The sequence below is a fragment of the Pinus tabuliformis genome, chromosome 4_2, assembly GCF_031772625.1.
Source record: "Pinus tabuliformis cultivar Carrire ecotype Pingquan chromosome 4_2, CPIR1, whole genome shotgun sequence".
In the NCBI taxonomy this organism is placed as follows: Eukaryota; Viridiplantae; Streptophyta; class Pinopsida; order Pinales; family Pinaceae; genus Pinus; species Pinus tabuliformis.
This window is the reverse complement of record NC_142304.1, coordinates 157,730,736-157,754,489: the sequence shown is the minus strand read 5'-3', so window position 1 is coordinate 157,754,489 and position 23,754 is coordinate 157,730,736. Positions and strand designations below refer to the sequence as shown.

The 23,754-nt window shown below is 40.2% G+C and overlaps 1 protein-coding gene and 1 pseudogene across 1 annotated transcript; both read right to left on the bottom strand.

Annotated features, from left to right (window-relative positions):
* Positions 1-5,528: 5,528 nt before the first annotated feature.
* LOC149168669 (uncharacterized) lies at positions 5,529-21,036 on the bottom strand. Its single transcript, XM_089428369.1, has 2 exons — positions 20,760-21,036; positions 5,529-6,298 (listed from the first exon to the last, which is right to left on the bottom strand). Exons 1-2 carry the CDS (start codon positions 20,880-20,882, stop codon positions 5,927-5,929), a joined length of 495 nt encoding a protein of 164 aa, XP_089284495.1. The 5' UTR covers positions 20,883-21,036; the 3' UTR covers positions 5,529-5,926.
* LOC149168670 (KH domain-containing protein At4g26480 pseudogene) lies at positions 9,558-13,705 on the bottom strand (annotated as a pseudogene).
* Positions 21,037-23,754: the final 2,718 nt, after the last annotated feature.

Genomic DNA, 23,754 nt, shown 5'->3' with positions numbered 1-23,754 from the left:
CACAAATCAACAGAATTGGAGCTGCTTCAAGGGTTATTTTTCCAAATATCTTTCGTTGTCGCCGAGTCATTTTTGGAGCTGAATGAAAGAGAAATTTTCAAATTTTGTGGGGCCTCCTACAGCGCTGATTTATCTGTTTTTTGGGGTTGCTTTTGTTCTCAACTTTTGAAAAACAACAAGGTATTTGACTGCTTAGGCTCCTCCTTAGGCTCTCACTCTTTGCTTAGATGATTGCTCTTAGATGGATGATCTCGACCTCCCTTGCACCCCTACTTAGCCATATAGCTCAGCTCCTCCCAGGGCTACATCGTTCTAGCCTCTACGCTCAATGAGGTTCCTCTCATTGATGTCTTAGTCTTCTTCCTTAGGCCTCTTTAAATATTTTTCCCTTTGGTCACTTAAGAACCCTCTAGATCTAGGGTTTTTTCCCTCTTAACCTTAATAATTAATAATAATTTCTTTCTACATATCAAACCCCTTTCTTGTGTCCAAAACCCCACTGCTTGGGTACACTTGCCCACAAAGACCATTGTGGGTAAAACTTCTCCCAAACCCAATGTCCTAGGGTTATGGGAAGTACCTCCCAAACTACACAAATCAACAGAATTGGAGTTGCTTCAAAGGCTTATTTTCCAAGGATCTTTCATTGTCACGGAGTCGTTTTGGAGCTGACTGAAAGAGCAATTTTCAAATTTTGTGGGGCCTGCTACAGAGCTGATTTTTCTGTTGTTGGGCCTGCTACAAGGTATTTCATGGCATCTATTCTTCTATTTTCTCTAAAAAATTGCAGTTTTTCTCCCTAGAAATTTAAAAATCCTAAGATTCTTTATGCTGAGTTTTATTTTTGTTGTAAAAGATGTCATTGCCCCCTATCTTTTTCTGTCTTTTCTATACAATTGTTGTTTTGTAGGTTGTTCTGAGGGAGTTCTTGGGCAGATTTCAAGAGTTGGTTGGAGAGTTATTGGGCTGATTTTCTAAGGGAGATTTTAAAGTTGATTGAAGGGGGAATTTTCAGATTTGTGGGGTTTGCTACATAGCTGATTTTTCTGTTGTTTGGAGTTGCTTTTCTTCTCAACATTTGGAGAGTTTCTCAAAGAATTTAATGGCATCTATTATTTTTCTATTTTTCTCTAAAAATTTACTTTTCCCTTGTAAATTAAAAAATCCTAGGGTTTTCTGTGCAAATTTGTATTTCTTGCTCTAAAAGTTACCATGGCCCCTACAAACAAGAATGATCCAGCATGGGTTCATTGCCATTTAGATGAACATGGGGTAAAAATATGCAACTATTGTGAAAAAAAGTTAAAGGTGGGGGGATCGATAGGAATAAAGAACACCTAGCACATTGATGAGGCCAAGTAAAACTTTGTAAAGTTGTAAACAAGTTTTTGATGATCCTAAAGCAGAGGTTTTAAGTCTGATTAAATCCCACCAAGCAAAGAAGGGAAAAAACGAAAGACTTAAAATGACACGAAAAAGTTAGAAAGATGATGTTGCTCTTAGTGACCCTAAGGTGAAGGATGTATGCTTAGTTTTGAAGATTCCTATAGTTTTCCTGCTAAAGTTGTAGATAAAGATAATTTTGGCCCTAGTTCAACTAGTATGAAGAGGTCATATAAAAATATTGTCTCTTTCTTTGTACCCCACACCACCCTTGGTGCTCAACCCACCATTGAAGCTAAATTGAAGAAGATAATGAAGGAGTTTGCATATGAATGCATATTACTAAATGGTGGTATGATGTAGACATGCTTTTTAATGCCACTAATTTTGCTTGTTTTCGGCTTATGATTGATGCTATAGTTTCATATGGACAGGCTTCAAAGGCCCTAACTTTCATTATATCGAGGGACCACTTCTACAAAATAAAGTCCAAAGAATAGATGAGTACATCATAGAGTTCAAGCAATTATGGACCAAAACAGGGAAAACAATTATGTTTAAAGGATGGATTGATGGAAGGTGGTTGTGGAGATAGGGGTAGATAATGTTGTACTGGTGATCGCAAGTAATGCCTCTTAAGTATGTTGCAATTGAAAGGATGTTAAAGGAAAAACACACCACCATTTGGTTGACTCAATGTGCAGCCCATTGTTTGGACCTCATGCTTGAGGATAATAGCAAAATTGAGTGGGTGAAGATGTGTGTGAACAAACAAAATCCATAATTAGGTACATCTACAACCACTCATGAGTTTTGAACCTTACAAGAAAGCACATTGGGGCTAAAGAGCTTGTTTGATCAGTGATTACACAATTTACAACAAATTTCGTTCATTGCAATCCCTTGTTTAATAAAAATCCAACTTGAGAAAGATGTTTTCTTGTGATGAATGGAATGAATCTCAATGGAGCAGAAAGGTTGAAGAGAAACAAATGGTTGACCAAGTGCTTGACAAAAAAAATTTGGATGGGAGTAGAGGAGATTGTTCTATTTAGTGAGTCTCTTATCATAGTTTTGCAGATGATGGATGGTAATAAACCTACCATGAGTTTTGTTTACAAGGCCATGGATTAGGCCAGAGAGCAAATAAAGTTATCTTATGGAGATTGAAGGCAAAAATACAATCATCTATGGAGAGTCATTGATTGAAGATGGAACAAACAACTCCATAGACCTTTACATGCAACTGACTACTACTTAAATCCAACGTATGTAATTATGATTTTCAAAATTTATAAGTTTTGGCATTCATTAAAAAAAACTTTGCCAAACATTCAAAATTAACTGATGAATATTTTTTTGTTTTTTAACTTTGAAAATACCATTACATTACAAATTTTGAAACTGATGGGGAGGTAAAAGAGGGATTGTATAGATGTTGATCACATGGTCTCAATCTCCCAGATCCCAAGATTTAAGAATATATACATATCAGCTCTTGAATTTCAATGAGTATCAATACGTTTGGCATGTTTATGGCTATAAGAAGTAAAGCAAAGTATCCACCACGTAAGAAATATCAAAATTTCCAAATTATATTACTCACTACAATTGTTGAGTCCAAGTTTCAAAGCCATTTGTTAATACTTCTTTGCTTTCAACACTTTTTGCAACCTATTGGTGGCAACAATTTGGTAGCCAATGCCTTGAATTGCAAAAATTTGCAATCTAGATATTGAGTCAGACATGCAATGCTTCAAGATGTGAGCGGAATTGGAGTGTTTTTTAACATATACACACCAAGAAGGGGAACCATTTGGTGCATAAATGATTGGATGACATGGTTTATATTCAGTACAACCTTAGGTTGAGGTGTAACCAATTGCTAAACAAAACCTCCGAATCAAGCAACATAATTTTGGGTGACTTTGATCCAACATCAAAATGGGTTGTGGAGAGATGAACACCAGCATTTAACATTGAAGACCTTTATTGGTTCAACTTGGACCCACCTCCACAAGCTCCACAAGGAGAGATATCACAAGCACCACTTTCAAGGCCAAGGTAATCAAGCCGAAATCCCACTATAGACTTAAAGGCTACCCATTCTACAGATGAGGATCAAGAGAATGAGGATGATTCTGATGATAGCCATTAGCACTTGTAGCTGTAGAATTTTAGTATCATGCCTATTTTTGGACATTAAAGGCCATTTAGAGCCTGTTTCTTGATGTATTTTGGTTCAACGTTGTATTGCGCTAAGTTTTACTTCAGTTATATGCAAGCTTGTTATTTAAATGAGAACTTTTGCATATTTATGTATAAATGATTTGGGTTCACATGTATATATATATATTTGAATATTTTATATATTTTTGGTCAATCGGTTTTTTGGGCCAATTCCGACCAATTCTTGATTCAGGAGGTCTACCAGTGCAATCACTAGTCCGATTTTGATAACATTAACATATATCGCAGTGAATTTCTAGGTTATCAGTTTCTCATTATTGCCCCCCATGCTGTTACAAGTACAACTACTTGTTAACTATGATAGGCAGCTTACAAATTGCAAGATCACAAGGGCTGCCACTTTTGCATAAATGCAATTGATAGAGGAATTTACAAAATGCTACTTTTAATGTTGGCTACATAAAATGATGACCTAATTGTGATTGTTACCTAGAAAGAACTTATAATGTCATAACATAGTTTGATCACATTCTTGGAGGGTCACTATCCAGTAGTTAGCATGTGATTGCAAGTCAAAAACATGAAATTGTGACTTGAAAGTTTTGTACAAGTTTAAGGGAAACCTGTGATTATAATCTGTAGGCCACTCTAGTAAGCTCGTGCCAATCATCTAACTTGGCCTTATATACGTAATCTAACATAAATAAGTTTGGACCTATGTCCTGATCATAGACCTAAACAACGATAAGAAAATTAGTAATGAGAATGAGTCTTTTCTCGAGAAGAACAGAGCATCAATGTAATTGACTATGGTGGAAATGAAGTTAACAAGCTTCTTTATAGTGTTTAATACAAATCTCACTAAGGGTCGATAGAGCAACTTTCTGTTAACCTATTATTATTATATTATTATAACTTTTCTTCATTGGATGCACTTTAAGAAATATATGGACAACAAAATTCATGGCATTGGATAGTAATGCAATTTCATTAGACATTTTGAATATGTAGATTTACACAGTAAGTCATAATTGTAGTGAAATTTCTAGATATGCACTATGTTCATGTTTAGAAACATTCCCAACATTTCAAGTGGGCACTCCACCCATCATCAGGGGACCCAATTGAGGGATCCAACATTCATTAAACAATGTTGGAAAAAAGAAGTTTTGCAAGCCATGATATTGGTTGGGGATTGTAAAGATCTTACTTTGGCAAGGGCTCTTCATAGTAAGACATATATACAAATCATATTCATTACCACTTAAAGATAAATTACATATGGAAAAATTTGGGGTATTGCATTTATTGAATTGTATCTTTTCACAACTTATTTTCTGTTTTCATACAAACAGAAAGTGACAACAATGTCTTCCCACAACAAGGATAATGTCAATATCCAGGTAAAAATTGTAAGGCGACTCAAAAAGTTTCCAGGATTACTCAAAATTCAAATATGAACTCTAGAATCAACCTTTCCATGGTTTGGTTCAACCATTTGATAGACATTAATTTAGAAAAACATCACCTCTCCTAAGGATTCTTCACTCCTTACAATATACTCTTCCAGTAAATTATTTAGGCAGTTGTCTTTTCATTTTCTAAATAGTGGACAATAATTGCTGCATGAACAACTTTAATATATATAATTAGACGTATCTTCTAACTGAAATAACTAAAAAAGAAGCCGTTACCACAAGTTTGATTCTGAAAAATACATTAGTTCAATAAAATTTAGCTCCACCATCTGCAAGAATTTAAGCATTATGACACCTACGACCTATGTTTGCAAATCGAAACACATGCATGTTTCTATCCATCAATAACCACAGTGAGGTGCAATGATATGCTAGCATACTTCTATGACATCACAAGTCAAATGCCAAAATATAAGCTGTTCAAATAGAATACCACACCAGCAACATTGGCAGTGAATAGCAAAAACTGAAGCCGCATTAAAAAAGAAAAAAATACCCAATGTCATACGCAATTCAATATTTCCCACAAGCAACAGATGCCTACAATCATTAACATCGTAGAATTCTATACCATCGTAACTTCAGCAAGAAATGGTGGCCGAAATTGGAATGGCACTTAATACTGTTACATGGTCCCATGCAAATGCAGAAAAACTTAAGAATATCTCTCATTCAGAGTTCATGGATTTTAAGATATACACCAACTTATTACAAGTTACAATCAAATTGTTACTCATGTCTGAGAGAGTTTTTTGTATCGCCAGTTGTGCACACACAGATAAAGCAACATGAACAGCTTGGTGGAGATAAAACAATTTACTTAGCACGATGAATTGAAATTCAACTCCAGAAAAGTTATCCATGAACCATGACCTCTACCTCCAAGAGAGCTTACTGTGCCAAGGAGCAAGCTTCTTGCTAGCCTCAACCTTCTGCTTTTCTGATTGCCGCTGATCACGTTTAACTTTTTCTTTGCTATCCTCGAGCCAATGGGTCACTTTCCCTTGCTTGTCCATGGTGCCTGCCTCCTCCTGCTGCTTGGCCTCTTTTTCCTCGTTGAATAGATTAATAGGAAAAAGGTTTGGTGGCAAGGTGACTGGATGTTTGAGGGTTACATATGCTTTCTTGTAATCAGGTTTAGCAAAAACAATCCCACCTCTGCGTTTCTTTTTGCCTTGCATGTTAAGTGTCTGTACCTTCTCGACCTCAAGCCCATATAGAGACTCCAGCACCCTCTTAATCTCAATCTGTAGGGAAAAAAATAGGAAGCACAATAAGCTTGAACTTCCCCACAACAATATCTACAGATCAGTGTTTTTAAAACCGGAACCGGTGACCGGACCGGTCCACCTAATGAACCGGTTTACCGACCGGAACCGGTCTAACCGGGACTGGTTTGGTCTAAACGAACCGGTTTTTAAAAAATACATTAAATAATTAATTTTTAATGAAACAAAACTATTTTTAAGATGTAAAACCATGATTTCAAGCCAATAGAGACAAAATATGCAAAGTTTGCTCATTTATATACCATGCAAAGGTGAATATATCAAAATGGCACCGAGTGCAATACATATCATCGACAAAATAGCAAAATACATAAGAAATGAGGCTCTAAATGGCCTATACACTGGCAAAATACATAAGAAATGAGGCTCTAATAAGAATCATAGATTTCCCACTGCAAACCCTGCAAAGAAGTCAAACATCTACCAATAAAATGCATCAAAGCCATGACACAAAGTAATAACATGCAATCTTCGATGCAGAGACTTCATATCAGTTACTTAGTCAAGATTCTCTGGATTGGTTAAGGGAAAAAGCTAGCTGCAGATAAGCAAGAGTCAGGTCTTGACTCTTCTGTTAGTAATTGTACAGGACACATTTGTTTAAAAACACCAATTCACAATCAAATTCAGATATTGCTATTATGATCCTATTCAATTGTTGTAAAGACTAGCACAAGATGGCTAATTGAAGGGAGCAAAAGGAAAGGTGTGTGGATACGATTAGCATTTGTAACAGGAAGATTCCAAGGTAACTCAAAACAGTACATCGTCACCACATCCTATTTCTGTGCATTTAAGGTTAGTGATTTGCTAACAACAGAGGGGAATCCCTAGGTGTCTTTAGGAGTCAACTAACAATTAAAAAGTGATTATTAACACTCAAAACAGAAATAAAATCTTGCTGTCCTGGATAATTTTGCTAATAATAATGAAAAAACAGCAAGCAGAAAATGACCTAATAACTTTTTCAAATGCATGGAAAACAATGCACAATTTTATCTAAATGTTTCACATCCAAGCCACTGAAATTCTAGACTAACAAATGCTGAAATTTCTCTCAATTATTCTGCTAAAAAACAAAATTACAGCAAAGTAATCTTGCTGTAATCTAACAAAAAAGGCAGTGTGAGAACTAATTGTGGACCCTATAACAGAGAAAAGGCAGTCCAGACTCCATACAATAGTCTAGAGGCATGAAAATTGAGGCTGAGAAGGGGCTGTCCATAAACCGGCCGGTTTAGGACGGAACCGGCCGGTTTGCTATAAACCGGCCGGTTCCGCCCTAAACCGGCCGGTTTTTACCGGTTAGGGCCGTTTTTGGGGCACACAAGGGTATAAACCGGGTTTAATAGGCCGGTTCGGACCGGCCAGGCCTCCAACCGGCCGGTTAGACCGGTTACCGGTTTTTGTGGCCGGTTTTTAAAACTATGCTACAGATACATTAAATCAAGGTATTTAAAGTTTATATCATGTGGAACTGTTATCCAATAAAATTAAGCTGGCTAGTAATCGATGCCAAGCAGAAATTGACAAACTAAAAGCCACTTTCAGCTGCTTGATAAATTAGGTCAACTTTTTCTGAATCTGAAAAGATTCAAAAAGAAGAGAATAACACAGAAGTTATGGAAAAAATTATATACAGAATTTACATAGCAGTTCTGGTGGTGCACAGATAGGTCTTACTACCAAACATATGAGAACCAGGAGACCTCTGAGCAGAATCCTGTGTCCAGAAAGGCTGAATTATAAACGTTACAATTGTCCAGAAAAACAAACTAGGACCAGGAGACCTCTGAGCTGAAGCATGTGTCCAGAAAGACTGAATTACAGACATTACAATTGCCCAGAAAGACAAAGTAGGACTGAGCCAGAGTAGGTGCCTGGTGCGACTACAAGTCAAGAAACAAAAATGCCTCAGATGAGTTGCCTGAATCTTGTGCATTGGAGCTGATAGGAAGGACAAGTTAGACAGAATGCTTGCCTTTGGGGGTCACTGTGTCGTCCGGAGCCTTGCTGGACTGGCCCTGCGCTGCAACGTCTTCCAAAGATTCCTCGACAATGATACATCTGTAACCGGAGCTTGTAAACCTGGTGGGCCGGAGCGTGACCATGATGCTGCTGACCTGGTGGAGCCTGGCTGCCTGAGGATCCCTACTTGGTTGGCTATGATGCAAGGCTTCTTCCATCCAAGCAGAGGGGGAGAGAGAAGCAGGCGAGGTGGTAGGGGAGGCATTGCCTCCATCAGAGCTAGAAGACGAGGGGGAGAGCAGAACTGGAGGGAAAGAGATGTCGAAGAAGTGATTAAGTTGGCGCAGAGACTGGCAGAGGCGACTTGTCTGAGCATTTGCCTCGGCGACTTTCTGTGAGGAGGCATCTTTGGCTCTTTACTGATTCCTTAGGTGCCTGGCAAGAAGGTTTGTGAGTGCCCAATTGCCATTACCCAAGCACCGACATTCATCAGCCTTGAGTGAGGCGACCCTGTGATAGATGCTCAGTGAAATATCTGCATCGAAAAGAGTGGAATCTTCATCATATCCAGCAGCACGAGGAGGCTTTCCGACACCACGACTGCTGCTGCCCTGCCTTACTCGTCCGCGTCCTCAAACAATGATGGCCAGCCAGAGAATGATAGAAGGAGCAGGGATACAGAGGGAGTAGCAATGGTTATCCAGAAAGAGGCAGAGGCATATGAATACAAGGTTGTGCAGATGGGAGTCAAAAATCCAGAAAATTCACCATCGCCATGGGAGAGGGATGCGAATTGAATGAGGCACAAGAACTCTGCACTTGGAGATCAAACCAAGGATGCAAGACGTAGTGTAGAAATGCATAGGGATCGATGGGAGTGCGTGCCGGAGGGGAGGAGTTAAGGCTTGCGAGCGCCATTTATGGTGCTGAGGCCTGAGAGCATTAAATGCCACCAGGACAGCTGCAATCAAAAACCCACCAGGAACGATACCACAATCTTATTATGAGGAGAGATGAGCATTTTATAAACAATGCAAAGATTCTCGTTATTAATTTAATAAGGAAATACATGAAACAAAAATCAACTACATTATTAGATAAAGCAAATTTATTGAGATGTTTTCCTCTTTACAAGTTTTTAGATGTTCTTTTTGAGTTTCAGATGTTGCCAAGAAAGGAGTGCTCTTTTTCTTGGTTGCCCAATCAGTTAGATGTTTCTGATTGGTGAGTCTTTCTTGGTTGCCCAATTCCTCCTTGTTTAGAGTGGGAAGCGTCCCTACTTCCTCACCAAATGAGGGAAAGTGCACTTCAATGTTTCTGTTGTCATCCATTTGGCCTACACTGGTGTGTGTCCCTTCTGACCTACAAGATATGATAAGTATGGCTGTTGGTGTGTAGTCCTTTTCATTCCCAACTCACTGCTGTTGACTGGAGATATTGAACCAACTATGGACCAACCATCTTCTCATGCTGTACCATTCAAAATGTCCATCTCTCTTAATTGTTGCTTCTTGAAAAAACCTTGTGACTCGTTTACAGGTTTCAGCAATTCTTCTAATATCTCTCGTGCCTGTAGTAAGACAGCATCTATGATACTTGCAGGCAATTCAACCTCGACAAAGATGTGCAGAGGCTCATGGATATGCTCATACCCTGGCTTGTCCTTCATTATGGCCTCCGGGGATATTGAAATTACCCTTGAAGGGTCTTTAATTGAACCCTATCCTCTGAGTAGAACTCGACATTTAGTAGCAACTTCAACTCGTTGTAGTGAGTTGTGGCTAGGATGAAGGAGATGTCTAACAAAATTAAAGTTAGGATATTTGTTAACCGGAACTTCAACTCTGATTTTTTTTAAACAATAATTCCACTAGAACCTCAGCCTGGTGCTCCAGGCCAACCATGAGGGGACGCCTATAACATGCTCAACCTTTCCGATTGGTAAGCAGCCCATCCAATCATGTCCACTTCTCTAGTTGAAATTAATCCTCCGTGAGTCAACGGGCTACCATGCTCAAACCCATCATGGTCTAAAAAAGATGAATTTCCCAACAATGTGGTTACCCACAATACTTCTTGGGTTAGCAGTCGACGGCATTGTGGCAAAACTTGTATAAAAGGACCAATTTTTTTTCGTTCAGTAAGAAGCTCAGTAAGATACTTGTCATGCTTGGATATGGCAATGCTTGCAGAACACCTGCCAAGAAGTTGCAATGAATGTGTCCCTGATGGCAAGAAGTTCATATATTTGGCCAACATTTCTTTCGTCGAAACGTCTTTAGATTGGGCCTTAGAGTTGATAAATCCTGCAAAACCCAAGCTGCTAAATATGGGTTGTTGAAGCCTCTGAGTTCCAGAAAAGCTAGAAATCATGGCGAGCCAAAGGGGGGGGAAGAGAGATTTAAGTATGTTATAGGGTGGCCTCCCTGTTAAGAACAACACCTAGAATAATATTGGTTTTTTTTCAATAGAGCGTGTTGGGGTAGCCCCGTGGGTTGGTTGAAGCCATCTGCAAATTGTAGTGGAGGCATGGCAGGAGGTATAGGGTTGGTGAGGTTGTCTCGATTGACGAGGCAAACCAAACACAAAGAAATGCATTGGTGTAAATTGACTTTCTTAATGGAAGCTTTGCCAGTAGGAGGTTGTTAAATTTTGTAATTGTTCAATGTTGTATCAGTTACTTTAGCCCAATTTATCCTTTTCATTAACAATGCATCCAACTATTAACAGTATAATCAATCATAAACGTAACTAAAGAATGAACAATAGGAACATTAATAGAGAAGACAACATCACACAACCATAAGAGGCAGCAGATTGGTCCAAGACCAGGGAAAAACCCCACAAGGGGGAAGCCCTTTCAAATCTTCTTCTTCTTTAGTACATCGTCATAAAAAGTTACAGCAGTGAGTACAATGAGCCCAATACAAATAATCAGCAGCAGGTAACAACGAACCAGATCTACAGATCTGTCATAACAGCAGAGAAACTCAAATCTACTGATCTGCAGTAGAAAAACCCAGATCCACAGATCACTGATGCCGAGATGCCACAACCCCAGATCTAAATTGGGTTGCTATCATCAACATTGTCTGTGTGCGACGGAAAATTTCGGGGTCGCACTCACGAAGACAGTATGCTGGCAACTGTAACAGCAAAGTCGCTCCCAGGAGGTCTATGTGCCTGTGACTATGGATCTGAACAACAAATATCCAAAGTCACTCCTTTGTCGGGCTGTCCGAGCGACCGATCAACGCAAATTCGCACTCATGCAATGTTATCTGAGCGACCGACAAAGCAAAGTCGCTCCCTGGGCTACCTTAAGCCAGCGACCAAAGACCAGAACCTTCTAAAGGCAAAGTCGCTCCCTCTGAACTGCCTCCCAGCGACCAAGGAGCCAAAGTCGCTCTCTTACCCACTCTGTGCTAGCGACTATGGACGAACAACTTCAGATCTGTGCCAGCGACTGAGATCCAGAATACCCTAACTCGGAGTGAACCTTTCGCCTGTGATCTCGGACCCAATGAACCTGTGCGTGCCAAGACAAAGTAGAAGAATAAAAGCATAACTTGAGTGTGTGTCCAAATGAGCTTGAGGTTGCTTCCTTTTATAGGTTGTCTTGAGGGTTTACATGGGGTTAAGAATGACCCAAGTAGTTACCCAAGTGGTTAGGGCCGACCCATTCCATAATGAATGAATTAATAAAATAATTTAAAACTTAACTTCTGCTTGACCAAATCAAGTGATCTTTAGGTCCATTTTGATCCTCTCAAAAAGAGGAATTTAATGCAAGCATCATCTTGGTCATCTGAGCTATCCAAAGTGGAATTTTACCGCAGTTGCAAAAATGAACACTCCCTCTCAACTAAGGAGAATTTCACTTGCCCTCATCTTCTCAAGTTGTTGTAATGCTTGACTATCTCTACTCAACTCTAATTGCTGAAACTTTCTCTGATCTAAAAGAAGAAGAATTTGTTATCGGAGGGGAGCTTAGTCTACCACCCTCTATCCATCAGGTTGTTGTCTGGAATCTCTGCTATCGTTCTGCAACCCGGAACCATGTTGGGGAGCAATAGCTTCCACCCATACCAAGCAATAGGATAACTCTCCTCACAGGGGAATATACCTTCAACCCTGAAATCTCATCAGGGAGCTTACTCTCAACCCGGAATCATATCAGGTTATCTCAACCCATCCTATTGCCTACTGATCTTCCCATCAATGGTAGAACACCTGCATCATAATCAACTTGGGTTGTACACCCCAGGTACACTCTCAACTGGTTGGCCAAAACGAGGAGCAGTATTCCCATCAAGTTGGCCTGCTTGATGGTATGATGCCAACTGGGGTATACTTTGCGAAGACCAAGAGGGGTACAGCATTCTCTGACCCTATAAAGATAGGGGAGCAGCATTCTTCAACCTTGGGTAACAGATAGGTTATGACCCTATTGTCCAAAGTTCCCTCAACCCCAGGAGCCCTTTATCTCAATTCCTCACCCTAGGAGCTCAAGTAGGGTGGGAAGAGCATGCTTAGTGTCCTTGATTAGTGCTGCCCCTTATCCGAAGGGGCTACATCCATCAGTCCAAGTTGTTCTCTGAAGAATGAGAACTTTCTCTTCGATAATGCCTTGGTGAGAATATCTGCAATCTGATCATCTGTTGATATGTGTTGGAGCTTGACAGTTACTCCCTGCACCATATCTCGAATGAAGTGATATCGAATTTCAATATGCTTGGACTTGTCATGGAACACAGGATTTTCTACCAAGCGGATCCCACTCTTGTTGTCACAGTATATTACTATGGTATCTAGGACCTGCTCAAACAGCTCCCCAACTAACCATGCTAGTGGCAATATATTCTACTTCGGTTGTGCTCAATGCTACAAACTTTTGTTTCCTACTCATCCTGGATATCATGGCAGATCCAAGGCTAAAACAACATCTAGATGTACTTTTCCTGTCGAAATTATTTCTGGCCCAATCAGGATCAGTATATCCATGAAGCTGAACATTTCCTACAGAATATCTCAGGCCAAGTGTAATTGACCCATGCAAGTATCTCAATATGTGTCTGGCAGTTATCCAATGTGAGTGGTGGGGCTCGATCATAAACTGACTCAAAGTGTTTACTGCATAGCATATATCTAGACAGGTATTCACAAGGAACATCAGAGCCCCAATCAGTTGTTTATACTGAGATGGATTTTCTAAGTCTAATCCTGCAGCATCTCCACAAAATTTCTTGAAATTTATTTCCATAGGAGTGACCATAGATTTACATTCAGTCATTCCAAATGTTTCCAGTAACTTTACAATGTATTTCCCTTGCGAGAAAATTTTCACCAAACTTTTGCCACACTTCAAGGCCCAAAGAGTAGTGCATAAGACCAAGGTCTTTCATTTCAAACTCAGAGGCTAGCTTCCTCTTACATTCGATCATCATAGGCTCACTATCTATCAAAAATAGATCGTCAACATACAAAACCAAAATCAATGGCATACCTTGGATTACCTTGAAGTAGAGGTTGGGATCAGCATTACTTCTTGTGAATCCCAGCTTTATTAAGTAGTTGTCAATACGCGCATACCAAGCTCGGGGAGCTTGCTTCAAACTGTATAATGCCTTCTTCAACCTGCACATATGTGTTTTCCGATCTTCCACTTCAAATCCTTGTGATTGTTCAACATATACCTCTTCCTGTAACATGCCAGAAGAGTCCATCACTGACGTGCAGTAAGGGCAACTATAGAGCGGATGGTTGTATATCGAGCTACTGAAGCAAATATGTCATCATAATCTTCTCCCTCTTTCTGAGAGAAACCACAAGCCACGAACCCTGCTTTATATTTCTTGATGTTGCCATCACTTCCATGCTTGATTTTAAACAACCATTTTGAAGTCACAACAGACTTCCCTTTCGGTCTAGGTACAATATCCCAGACATCATTTTTCATAATTGATTCATATTCTTCAGCCATATCATCCTTCCAAACTTGTTCTTTTACTGCTTCTTTGAATGAGGACGGTTTGGCATGAATCATAGTACTCATTGCAGCAACATATCCCTGATACTTGCAAGGTTGTTTCCTTTCTCTGAATGATCTGCGGATGGGGACATTCCTGTAGAGTGTCGATCTCTTCTTAGAGGGAGGATCACTTGAAGGAGGATTTAACAAATCCATAGGCTCTATGGGATCGTCAACCATATCAAGTTCAGGTGCAACCGAACCATCCAGAATATCCAGGTCATCATTCTCTTCCTTGGTAGGAGGAGGAGGAAGATCTCTTGCTTTTCCAAGAGCTGCATCTTCATCAAATGTTACATCCCTGCTAATTTCGACCTTTCTTTGACCAGGAATATAAATTCTATAAGCTTTAGAATTATCACAATAACCCACAAACGTACCGTTTTTGCCAATAGCTTCCAGTTTGTTCCTTTTGTCTTTCGACACATGAAAATATATTGGGCATCCAAATACACGAAAATGGCTGATATCAGGATTGATCCCTGTAAATATTTCTTCGGGAGTCTTGTTTTCCAACGCTTGATGAGGCACCATGTTCTGAACATATACTGCAGTAGATGTAGCTTCGACCCAAAGGAGTTTTGGCATCTTTTGATCATGGAGCATAGCACGAGCAGCTTCTAATATAGATCTGTTCTTTCTTTCAGCGAGACCATTCTATTCAGGAGTATATGGCACAATCATTTCCTTTTTTATTGTCTTTCTTGCAGAATGCTATGAATTCTTTTGACATGTATTCTCCTCCATTGTCGGACCTGAAGACTTTGACTCTCTTACCTGATTGATTTTCAATCAATACTTTGAATTCCTTGAAAGTTTCGGAGGCTTCATCCTTGTGCTTAAGATAATATATCCATGTCTTTCTTGAGAGAAGTCATCAATAAAGGTAATGTAGTAGAGACGACCACCAACATAATGTACAAGCATCAGACCACATATATCATAATGAATGAGATGAAGAATGTCATAAGTTTTGTTCTTACTAGAGGGAAATGGTTCCCTTGTTTTCTTTCCACTTCCACAACCTGGGCAGACTCCATCATGTTGGGTCTGAACATCAGGAATACCAGAGACAAATTTCTTCAATTTCGGAAGAGCATCATAGTGAAGATGAGCCAGTCTGTGGTGCCATAATTCACTCAAGTAATTTGTATTATGAGCCAATGCAAGGAGAGGTCTTCCTGTGACCCTATAGAGACCTTCAAATCTCGATCGTTGCATAAAGGCATCTTGCATAGATGAATCAACAGGCCAAGATAGAACTTTCCCTTTGATGAAGGCAACCTTCATCCCTTTGTCTTCCAATGCAGATACAGATATTAGATTTTTCATTAATCCTGGTAAATACATGACATCATGCAACAGAATAGATTGCCCAGAATTTAGCTGAAACTTGACAGAGCCAAAACCTTTCACGAGATGAGTAGAATTGTCTCCAGGAATTATCCTTAACTTAGTCTCCCTCTCTACCAGATTAGAGAGGACTTCTTTATAACCAAAGAAATGATGAGTGGCCCCACTATCGACTAGCCAACTATCCCACGAATCTGGTGGAGAAGAACTAGTAAGAGAAGAAATGAGAATGTATTCAGATTTATTTGCAGCGTTACTTTCATACCTGGGTGCCCTTTGTTTCTTTTGAGGAGGATAATGTTCTTCACGGTCACTTGAGGAGTCTCTTCTTCTCTCATCTCTTCTGTCACGGTTCTTTCTTTGATAGTCTTTTCTTCCTTTGTTATTGTAGTTGTAGCGTGATCTCTTTCCTTTCTTAGGACAGTCTCGTGCATAATGACCTTTCTTGTGACAATTGAAGCATTCAATATGAGATGTCGATCTGTCATTCTTTCGTTTTGAGTTTTGAAAGAAGGGCTTCCTTGGAAAACTTCCACTTTTCTTCTTCCTTTGCCACGAGAGATGTATGTTGCGGGTTCTCCTTCTTCATGCTTTTGAATTCTTCCTCTTGCTATCAATATGGATTCTTCTTGAGTAAGTTTTCCCACGATCTCATCATATGTTGGAAGAACATTGTTGTTGTTGATGGTAGTAATGAAGGTTTCCCAAATAGAGGGGAGAACTCTAAGAGTCACTATTACTAGTTCCCTATCAGGTATATTTTCTCCAACTCCCTCCAATTGATAAGACAAGAGATCCTCATAATGTAAGATTGAACAGTTTCTCGTTTGTTCATCTTGACTTCCTTGAGTTGATATTTCAAGTTAATGATCTCTTTTAGGTTATTGACTTCATACATGCCAATTATCTTGTCATACATATCTTTGGACTTTCTTAAATTCCCAACATAAGCAAGTAAATGATCCTGTAAACCATCAGCTATAATTTGCTTTACTTTAGACTCACCTTTCTTGTACTTGTTCTTGAGTGTAGCAGAAGCATCTTCTAAAGGCTCGGGTATACTTCCTTGAATATATTCAAGCACATCATGGTTGTCGGTTATGATCTCCAATCTGACTTTCCATGCAGCAAAGTTTGATGCATCACCTAGCTTTTCATGCTCCTTGAAGGTAGAGGATGACATCTTGACTTTGAATCAAGCAATCTGCTTTCTGAAGAAGAGGGCTTCAAGACTTGTCTTCCCTTGGGCTTCACTTTCACCGTAGCTCTAATACCATGTTAAATTTTGTAATTGTTCAATGTTGTATCAAATACATTAGCCCAATTTATCCTTTTCATTAACAATGCATCCAACTATTAGCAGTGTAATCAATCATAAACATAACTGAAGAATGAACAATAAGAACAGTGGTAGAGAAGACAATAGCACACAACCATAAGAGAGCAGATTGGTCCAAGACCAAGGAAAAACCCCACAAGAGGGAAACCCTTTCAAATCTTCTTCTTCTTTAGTAGATCGTCATAAAAAGTTACAGCAGTGAGTACAATGAGCCCAATACATATAATGAACAGCAAGTAACAATAAACCAGATCTACAGATCTATCATAACAGTAGAGAAACTTAGATCTACCAATCTGTAGCAGAGAAATCCAAATCCACATATCAGTGTTGCCGAGATGCCAAAACCCCAGATTTGAACTAGGTCGCTATCATCAACACTATCTGTGTGCGACGGAAAACTTCAAGGTCACACTCACGAAGATAGTTTGCGGGCAACTGTAACAGCAAAGTCATTCCTAAGAGGTCTTTGTGCCTGCGATTATGGATCTTAATAGCAAATATCCAAAGTCGCTCCCTTGTCAGGCTGTCCGAGCGACCGATCAAGGCAAAGTCGCACTCATGCAGTGTTATCCAAGCGACCGACAAAGCAAAGTCGCTCCCTGGGCTACCTTAAGCCAACGACCAAAGACTAGAACCTTTTGAAGGCAAAGTCGCTCCCTCTGAACTGACTCCCAGCGACCAGAGAGCCAAAGTCACTCTCTTACCCACCCACTCAGTGCCAGCAACTATGGACGAAAAAACTTCAGATCTATGCTAGCGACCGAGATCCAAAATACCCTAACTTAGAGCGAACCTTTCACCTGTGATCTCAAACCCAATGAAGACTTTCGTCGATGAACCTGTGCAAGCCAAGACAAAGAAGAAGAATAAAAACATAACTTGAGTGTGTGTCCAAATGAGCTTGAGGTCACTTCCTTTTATAGGTTGTCTTAAGGGTTTACTTGGGGTTAGGAATGCAGTTACCCAAGTGGTTAGGGCCGACCCATTCCATAATGAATGAATTAATAAAATAATTTAAAACTTAACTTCCGCTTGACCGAATCAAGTGATCTTTAGGTCCATTTTGATCCTCTCGAAAAGTGGAATTTAATGTAAGCATCATTTTGGTCATCTAAGCTGTCCAAAGTGGAATTTTACCACAGTTGCAAAAATTAACAGTTGGGTTGACTGGAGATTTAAGTATGTGAGCACATAAGTGCAGCCCTCGTGCTGCCAGTGGTATTGGTGATCTTTAGCATGATAAATAGCGTGTGGGGCTTGTTGGTATGGAATGCCTAGTAACAAATCAGCACAATTGAGAGGAGAAACATCACATACCACAGTATCTCGAAAAGGACCAATAGCAAAGCTGATAGCACAACACTGGGAGACAGTAAGACGATGGCCCTCCTTTTGGACGCAACCGAGCTTATATGGGTTCGGGTGTGTAGCAATGGGAAGGCTAAGGCGTTGAACCAAGTCCTATGCCACAAGATTGTTTTGACTCCCATTGTTAAGGAAAAAAGTCACCAACTCATGTTTGATTTGACAATCACCGGTAAATAGAGGTGCAACAGAGGTGCCAGCTGCATTAGCAGTGATGAGGATGAGAGCGCAAGCGAGGTAGGGGAATTTGGTTGCTCTACTTCTGTCAAAAGAATCTTGTTGGGGTGCATATTTTTTAAAGTGTTTGGCAGTTTGCATAATCATGTGAGTTGTTCGGATAAGGATGAGGCAAGGACCACATTAGAAGGACTCACAAGAGATGGACCATTTCTGGTTTTAGGAGATCGGGTTTGAGGAGCCACTTTACGTTCCACAGCAGGCATGAATGAAGGCCTTGTCCAAGTAAGTACTATCAAACAACTCAACTTCTCGACGAAAAACCATTAGCTGACGAAAATTAAATTGGATAATTAATACCTCTTTTGGATCATAGATATTGAGTTGAATGCGCAATTTGCAGAAGACACCAATGTATGCTTGCATTGATTGATTTGGTAGTTGTCAGAGCTGCAACCATTTGGCAAGGAGATTCTAGATATATCTTGGGGGATAAAAGTGTTCTCTTAAGGCTTGGCAGAAGATGTGATACGTGTGGATCTGGTCTCCGTTGGTTCTCCAAGCTCGACAACCAAGAATATATTCTCAAGCTGAGTATCCCACCATGTTTATGCCAAGCCATCCAAATGTAGACCGGCGATTTGAAGCTTCATGTCCTCCTCCATCACAGGATATTTTTTGAAATAGGTGTAGAAACTGTGGAGCCATGAATCAACAACCTCTCCATTCATTTGGCTCGAGAATTTGGGCAATTGAAAGTGGAGGGCACCTTTGTTGCTGCAGCGTAATTAGCTCTTGAAGAGCCATGGCTAAATCATGGTCTGGTGAGTCCTCGGTTGAGGGTTCTGGATGGGGTGGCATGAATTTTATCCACCAAAGGGATTGAAATGTATGACCCCACGCAACAATGCGTGGTGGGGATCTGAAGCAAGGAGGGCGCACTAAGAAGTTAAGCCATAAATCCAAAAAAATAAATATCTTCCAAAAGGTGGATGGCTTCCAAGATCTTATGCTCTGATACCAATTCATCTACATGCCTATCTGAAAAGATTCAAAAATAAGAGAATAACACAGAAGTTCTGGAAAACAATACCACAATCTTATTATGAGGGAGAGATGAGCATTTTATAAACAATGCAAACATTTTCTTTATTAATTTAATTACAAAATATATGAAATAAAAATCAACTACATTATTAGATAAAGCAAATATATTGAGATATTTCCCTCTTCTTTTTTGAGTTTTAGATGTTGCCAAGAAAGGAGTGAGCTTTTTCTTGGTTGCCCAATAAGCTAAATGTTTCTAATTGGTGAGCCTTTCTTGCTTGCCCAGATCTACCACGACGTTCAGCAAGATTGTTCATGCAATTCTGCTTAATAAACCAAACTAATTTTGACTGAAATTTATGTCTTTTCCTTAATTTTCAATGTCTTAAAGAAGTTCGTTGGTGATAACGATTACTCTGTTTTAATTTCTCTGATGATTACTTACATAAATTTTATAGATATAGAGGTTTGCTGGAGGCAGCCCCAAAGCAATTAAATCTAAGATAACTGCCAATAACTTTAAATTGCACCAGAGAAACGAAGTGCATTCTATAGCCCGATATGGATAAATACTGTATGAAATGGATATGTCAGATTCAACATTATATACAGACAGAGAGAGACGCGCATTTCTGATAATTCGTAATTTTTTAAGCACCCAGAAGTTTACATCTGGTTGGGTTTTATCTTTCTTGGTGCGTAATAGATTCAGAGAAAAGATGAAGATATGCCGTTTTAACATTAAACCCAACAGGGTATAGATTATCAAATCGACCGTTGGATTCGCACAAGTAAAGGAACATTAGTTCGAAGAGCGGAAAATGATTGCACTGTAACAGGATTGAAAGGATACGAATCTAGTGAGTAAACTTTCTCAGTCCGGGGAGTATTGTGTAAGAAGCAAATGCAGTAGTATGACTGGAAAGGACCGTGATAGAAAAAGTTAAAAAAAGAAACATAATACAAACTTTAAAACAATACTAATGAAAAATGAACCGCCGCCCGCAAGGTTCCGACACCACGAAAAATCGAACTGACGCCTCCAGAAAAAATCTGGAGCGGACATTACGTTACCCGTATAAGCACTGCGAACCAAATGGCAAATGGGATCGAAGAGAGAGAGGGGTATTAATTACCTTCGATGCAGAGGGAATCGTCTTGAATGCGACTTCCTTGATATTTTCTCTTGAAGAAGGCATCACCAGTTTCAGAGGCAAATTGGCGAAATGTACGACCCTTCTTCCTAGTCTGCTCGCCATCTCTCAGCGTCTGCAAATTCAACTACTCCAATCGGTCAAGATTCAGTGTCTCTGCGCTTTCACCCAAACATCTTTCTGCTCCATGAAAACCACCTTTAAACCCTCCCTAGTGTATCTGTCATATCCTTCTCTTTTTTAAATAGTATGTGAGATTAAATGGGAAATTCAAATATAAACTACGTCAACTTTAAGCATCGGATTCGTTGTTTCGATGCTCCCAAATTGCAAATATATTTAATGAAAAGTAAGATTTGAAACCTTCTTCCGAGCTATATGTTATACTTCATTCATTTAAAAAAATACAAAATGTTATTATAATAATTATAATTTAAAGTAGTTAATTAGGGTTAGGTTGGGTGGTAGGATAAAATGGTTGTTATTTTTTTTCAACTACGTTCAAATCTTTATTAATTACATATAACTTATAATGTGTTGATAATTATTGTTGTAATTTTGTACCTAAGAATGTTGTTCTATTGTTTTTGGGTTGAGAGGGAGGCTAATTTCTTTCCTTGGAAAAAAAAATGAGCCTAGATCTATTTTATTTGGTCCCTCTTAGATCCAAAGTGTCACGCCCCCAATTCTTTTTTTGTTTAATTGGCCGGGTGCAGCACCGCCTAAGTTAATAACTTGTTCACCGTTAGTTAACTTTGCGAACTACGCCTTCAATAATTCATAATAAACATGAATTCATATTATTAATGTGCGGAAACCATCAACAATATAAAGATAATAATACAACTTGGCAATAATAATAATAAATGATCTTTTATTATATATGCGGAATTTTACATGACCGGGAGCCGCGCTCAACCGGCGTTCAATAACCAAGAGGGCGCCCGCCCGTGCTAGAGCGCACGGCGGTCTGCCAAGACTCCACCAAGAATTATAATATACAATGTTAAGTTTACACCGTTCGGCGTTGGGTGGGCGGGCGCACCCGTGCACGACCCTTACCCGAACCACGACCCAAACCTGATGCAAACTCCGTGCGGTGGGCGCCCGTGCGCACCACTCCACCCTACCGTGCGCTTAATATCTTCGCCCGACTCGGCGGGCTCATACCCGAGCTGCGGTAGTGTAAATCTGCGCCTCCATCCTTGTGCACACACCTTGTGCGATGAAGAGCGAAGATCATTCGATGTTGAACGATGTCCAAATGAACCGCAAGTCCATTCTACTTATACGCATGTCAGGCCCAAGTCCATCCTCGGCCGACCTTCAAAATATTAACATGAACACCCACTCATGCTTGCCCTCAACGTCGGCTCGCCCTATGTGTGGGTGCGTTCATACATGTTGTCCGCTCATCGTATATATACCGCAATCTTTCCAACACTTGCGCGCACATGTGATGACGGACACTTCACACTCATACTTAGTCGATTTCTCACGACGGAGGGAGCGCGCGCTCGTGCCCAAGAACGCAGGGCGTTACATTCTCCCCCATTGCAAATCGTTGTCGTCCTCAACAACATACCATCTCGGTAGCCATCCACCAAGATCATCAATGCCCATGATGTCGATTCCTCCACATGCTGCAATCATCATCGCAACATATGTAGAGCCACCGTCTCCAACATGTCTCGCCTTGGCAACCATCTGTCACCAAGACCACATGCCAAGGTATGTCATATATCAGATGTCCATGATCATCGATCACCCTGTCACAATCTCCTCATGCTGCTCTCCACCATGGAAGGTTGATCCCTCCAATTCAAGCTACATGTCCACAGCAACAATGTGTCAAACTCCATCATGTCATCACCACCATGTGCAAAACTGCCCATGATATGTCAACAAGTGCTAACACACCTCAACCATGTGCTAACATCTCATCTCAACAATATGTCATATATCGGAAGTCATCTCAATCCATGATCATCCACCACCATGTCACAATCTCCACACGCTGCTCCATCGTGGAAGGTTGATCCCTCCATCTCAAGCTGCCTGCTCACTGCAACATATCGTGTCGACCTCACCATGTGTCGTCCTCATGTGAACTGTTGCCATGATACTCCAACACAACGCTAACATATCTCTGCACACTGTTAACCCCCATGTCTGAACTAGTTGGGTAGCTAATCCAATCGTCACGCCCAAACCATGAGAATGCACATCCTCATGCCACCATCAGTCGTTCCTCAAAGCATCCTGTCACATCCTGAACTCGATCAAGAATCCATCCATATAAGTAAACCATGCTCAGGTCCATGAAGTAGTCCTCATCTCAACTGCAACATGTCATCCATGATGTTTGGTGTCAATGTGCTACACGAAGTCAGCCACATCTACTCCAACATCATCCATATGTGTGCCTCCTCCATATGAAGAGACCATCTCATCAAACTCCAACTCTCGGTATGCCACATCCAAGTCCATGAAGCTACCTCCATCACATTTGCAATGTGTCAACCCTCAAGTCTCCATAGAAACAAGTATACACCTGCCTCATATATCCATGTGCTGCCCATGATCATAGATCAATCAGCTCTCATGTCAAAAGTAGTTGAGTCTCGGCTCAACCCATGCCCAAGTCAAGGCATCATCATCGTTGCAACTCTACCACTTCAAAGTGTCTCATATCGATCCTCCACATCAAGTCACTCTTCCAAGCCATGCCCATACACGTACTTTGAAAGTATGCATCCCATACTGCATCAAAGTCTCCTGACCTCAGCTCCTCAATGCATTAGATCCTCCAAGTCCACCATATATGAAGTCCCTAAAAGTCACAACAATCTCATGTCATCGTGAGCTCCATAAATCATCCCCAACCAATATCTCAGCAAGCATACAAGTCTCGGCCCAAAGGTCTCTGCAAGATGCCTCAGCTCTCCATGTAGTAGGAATGCTCCATAGTCTGCTC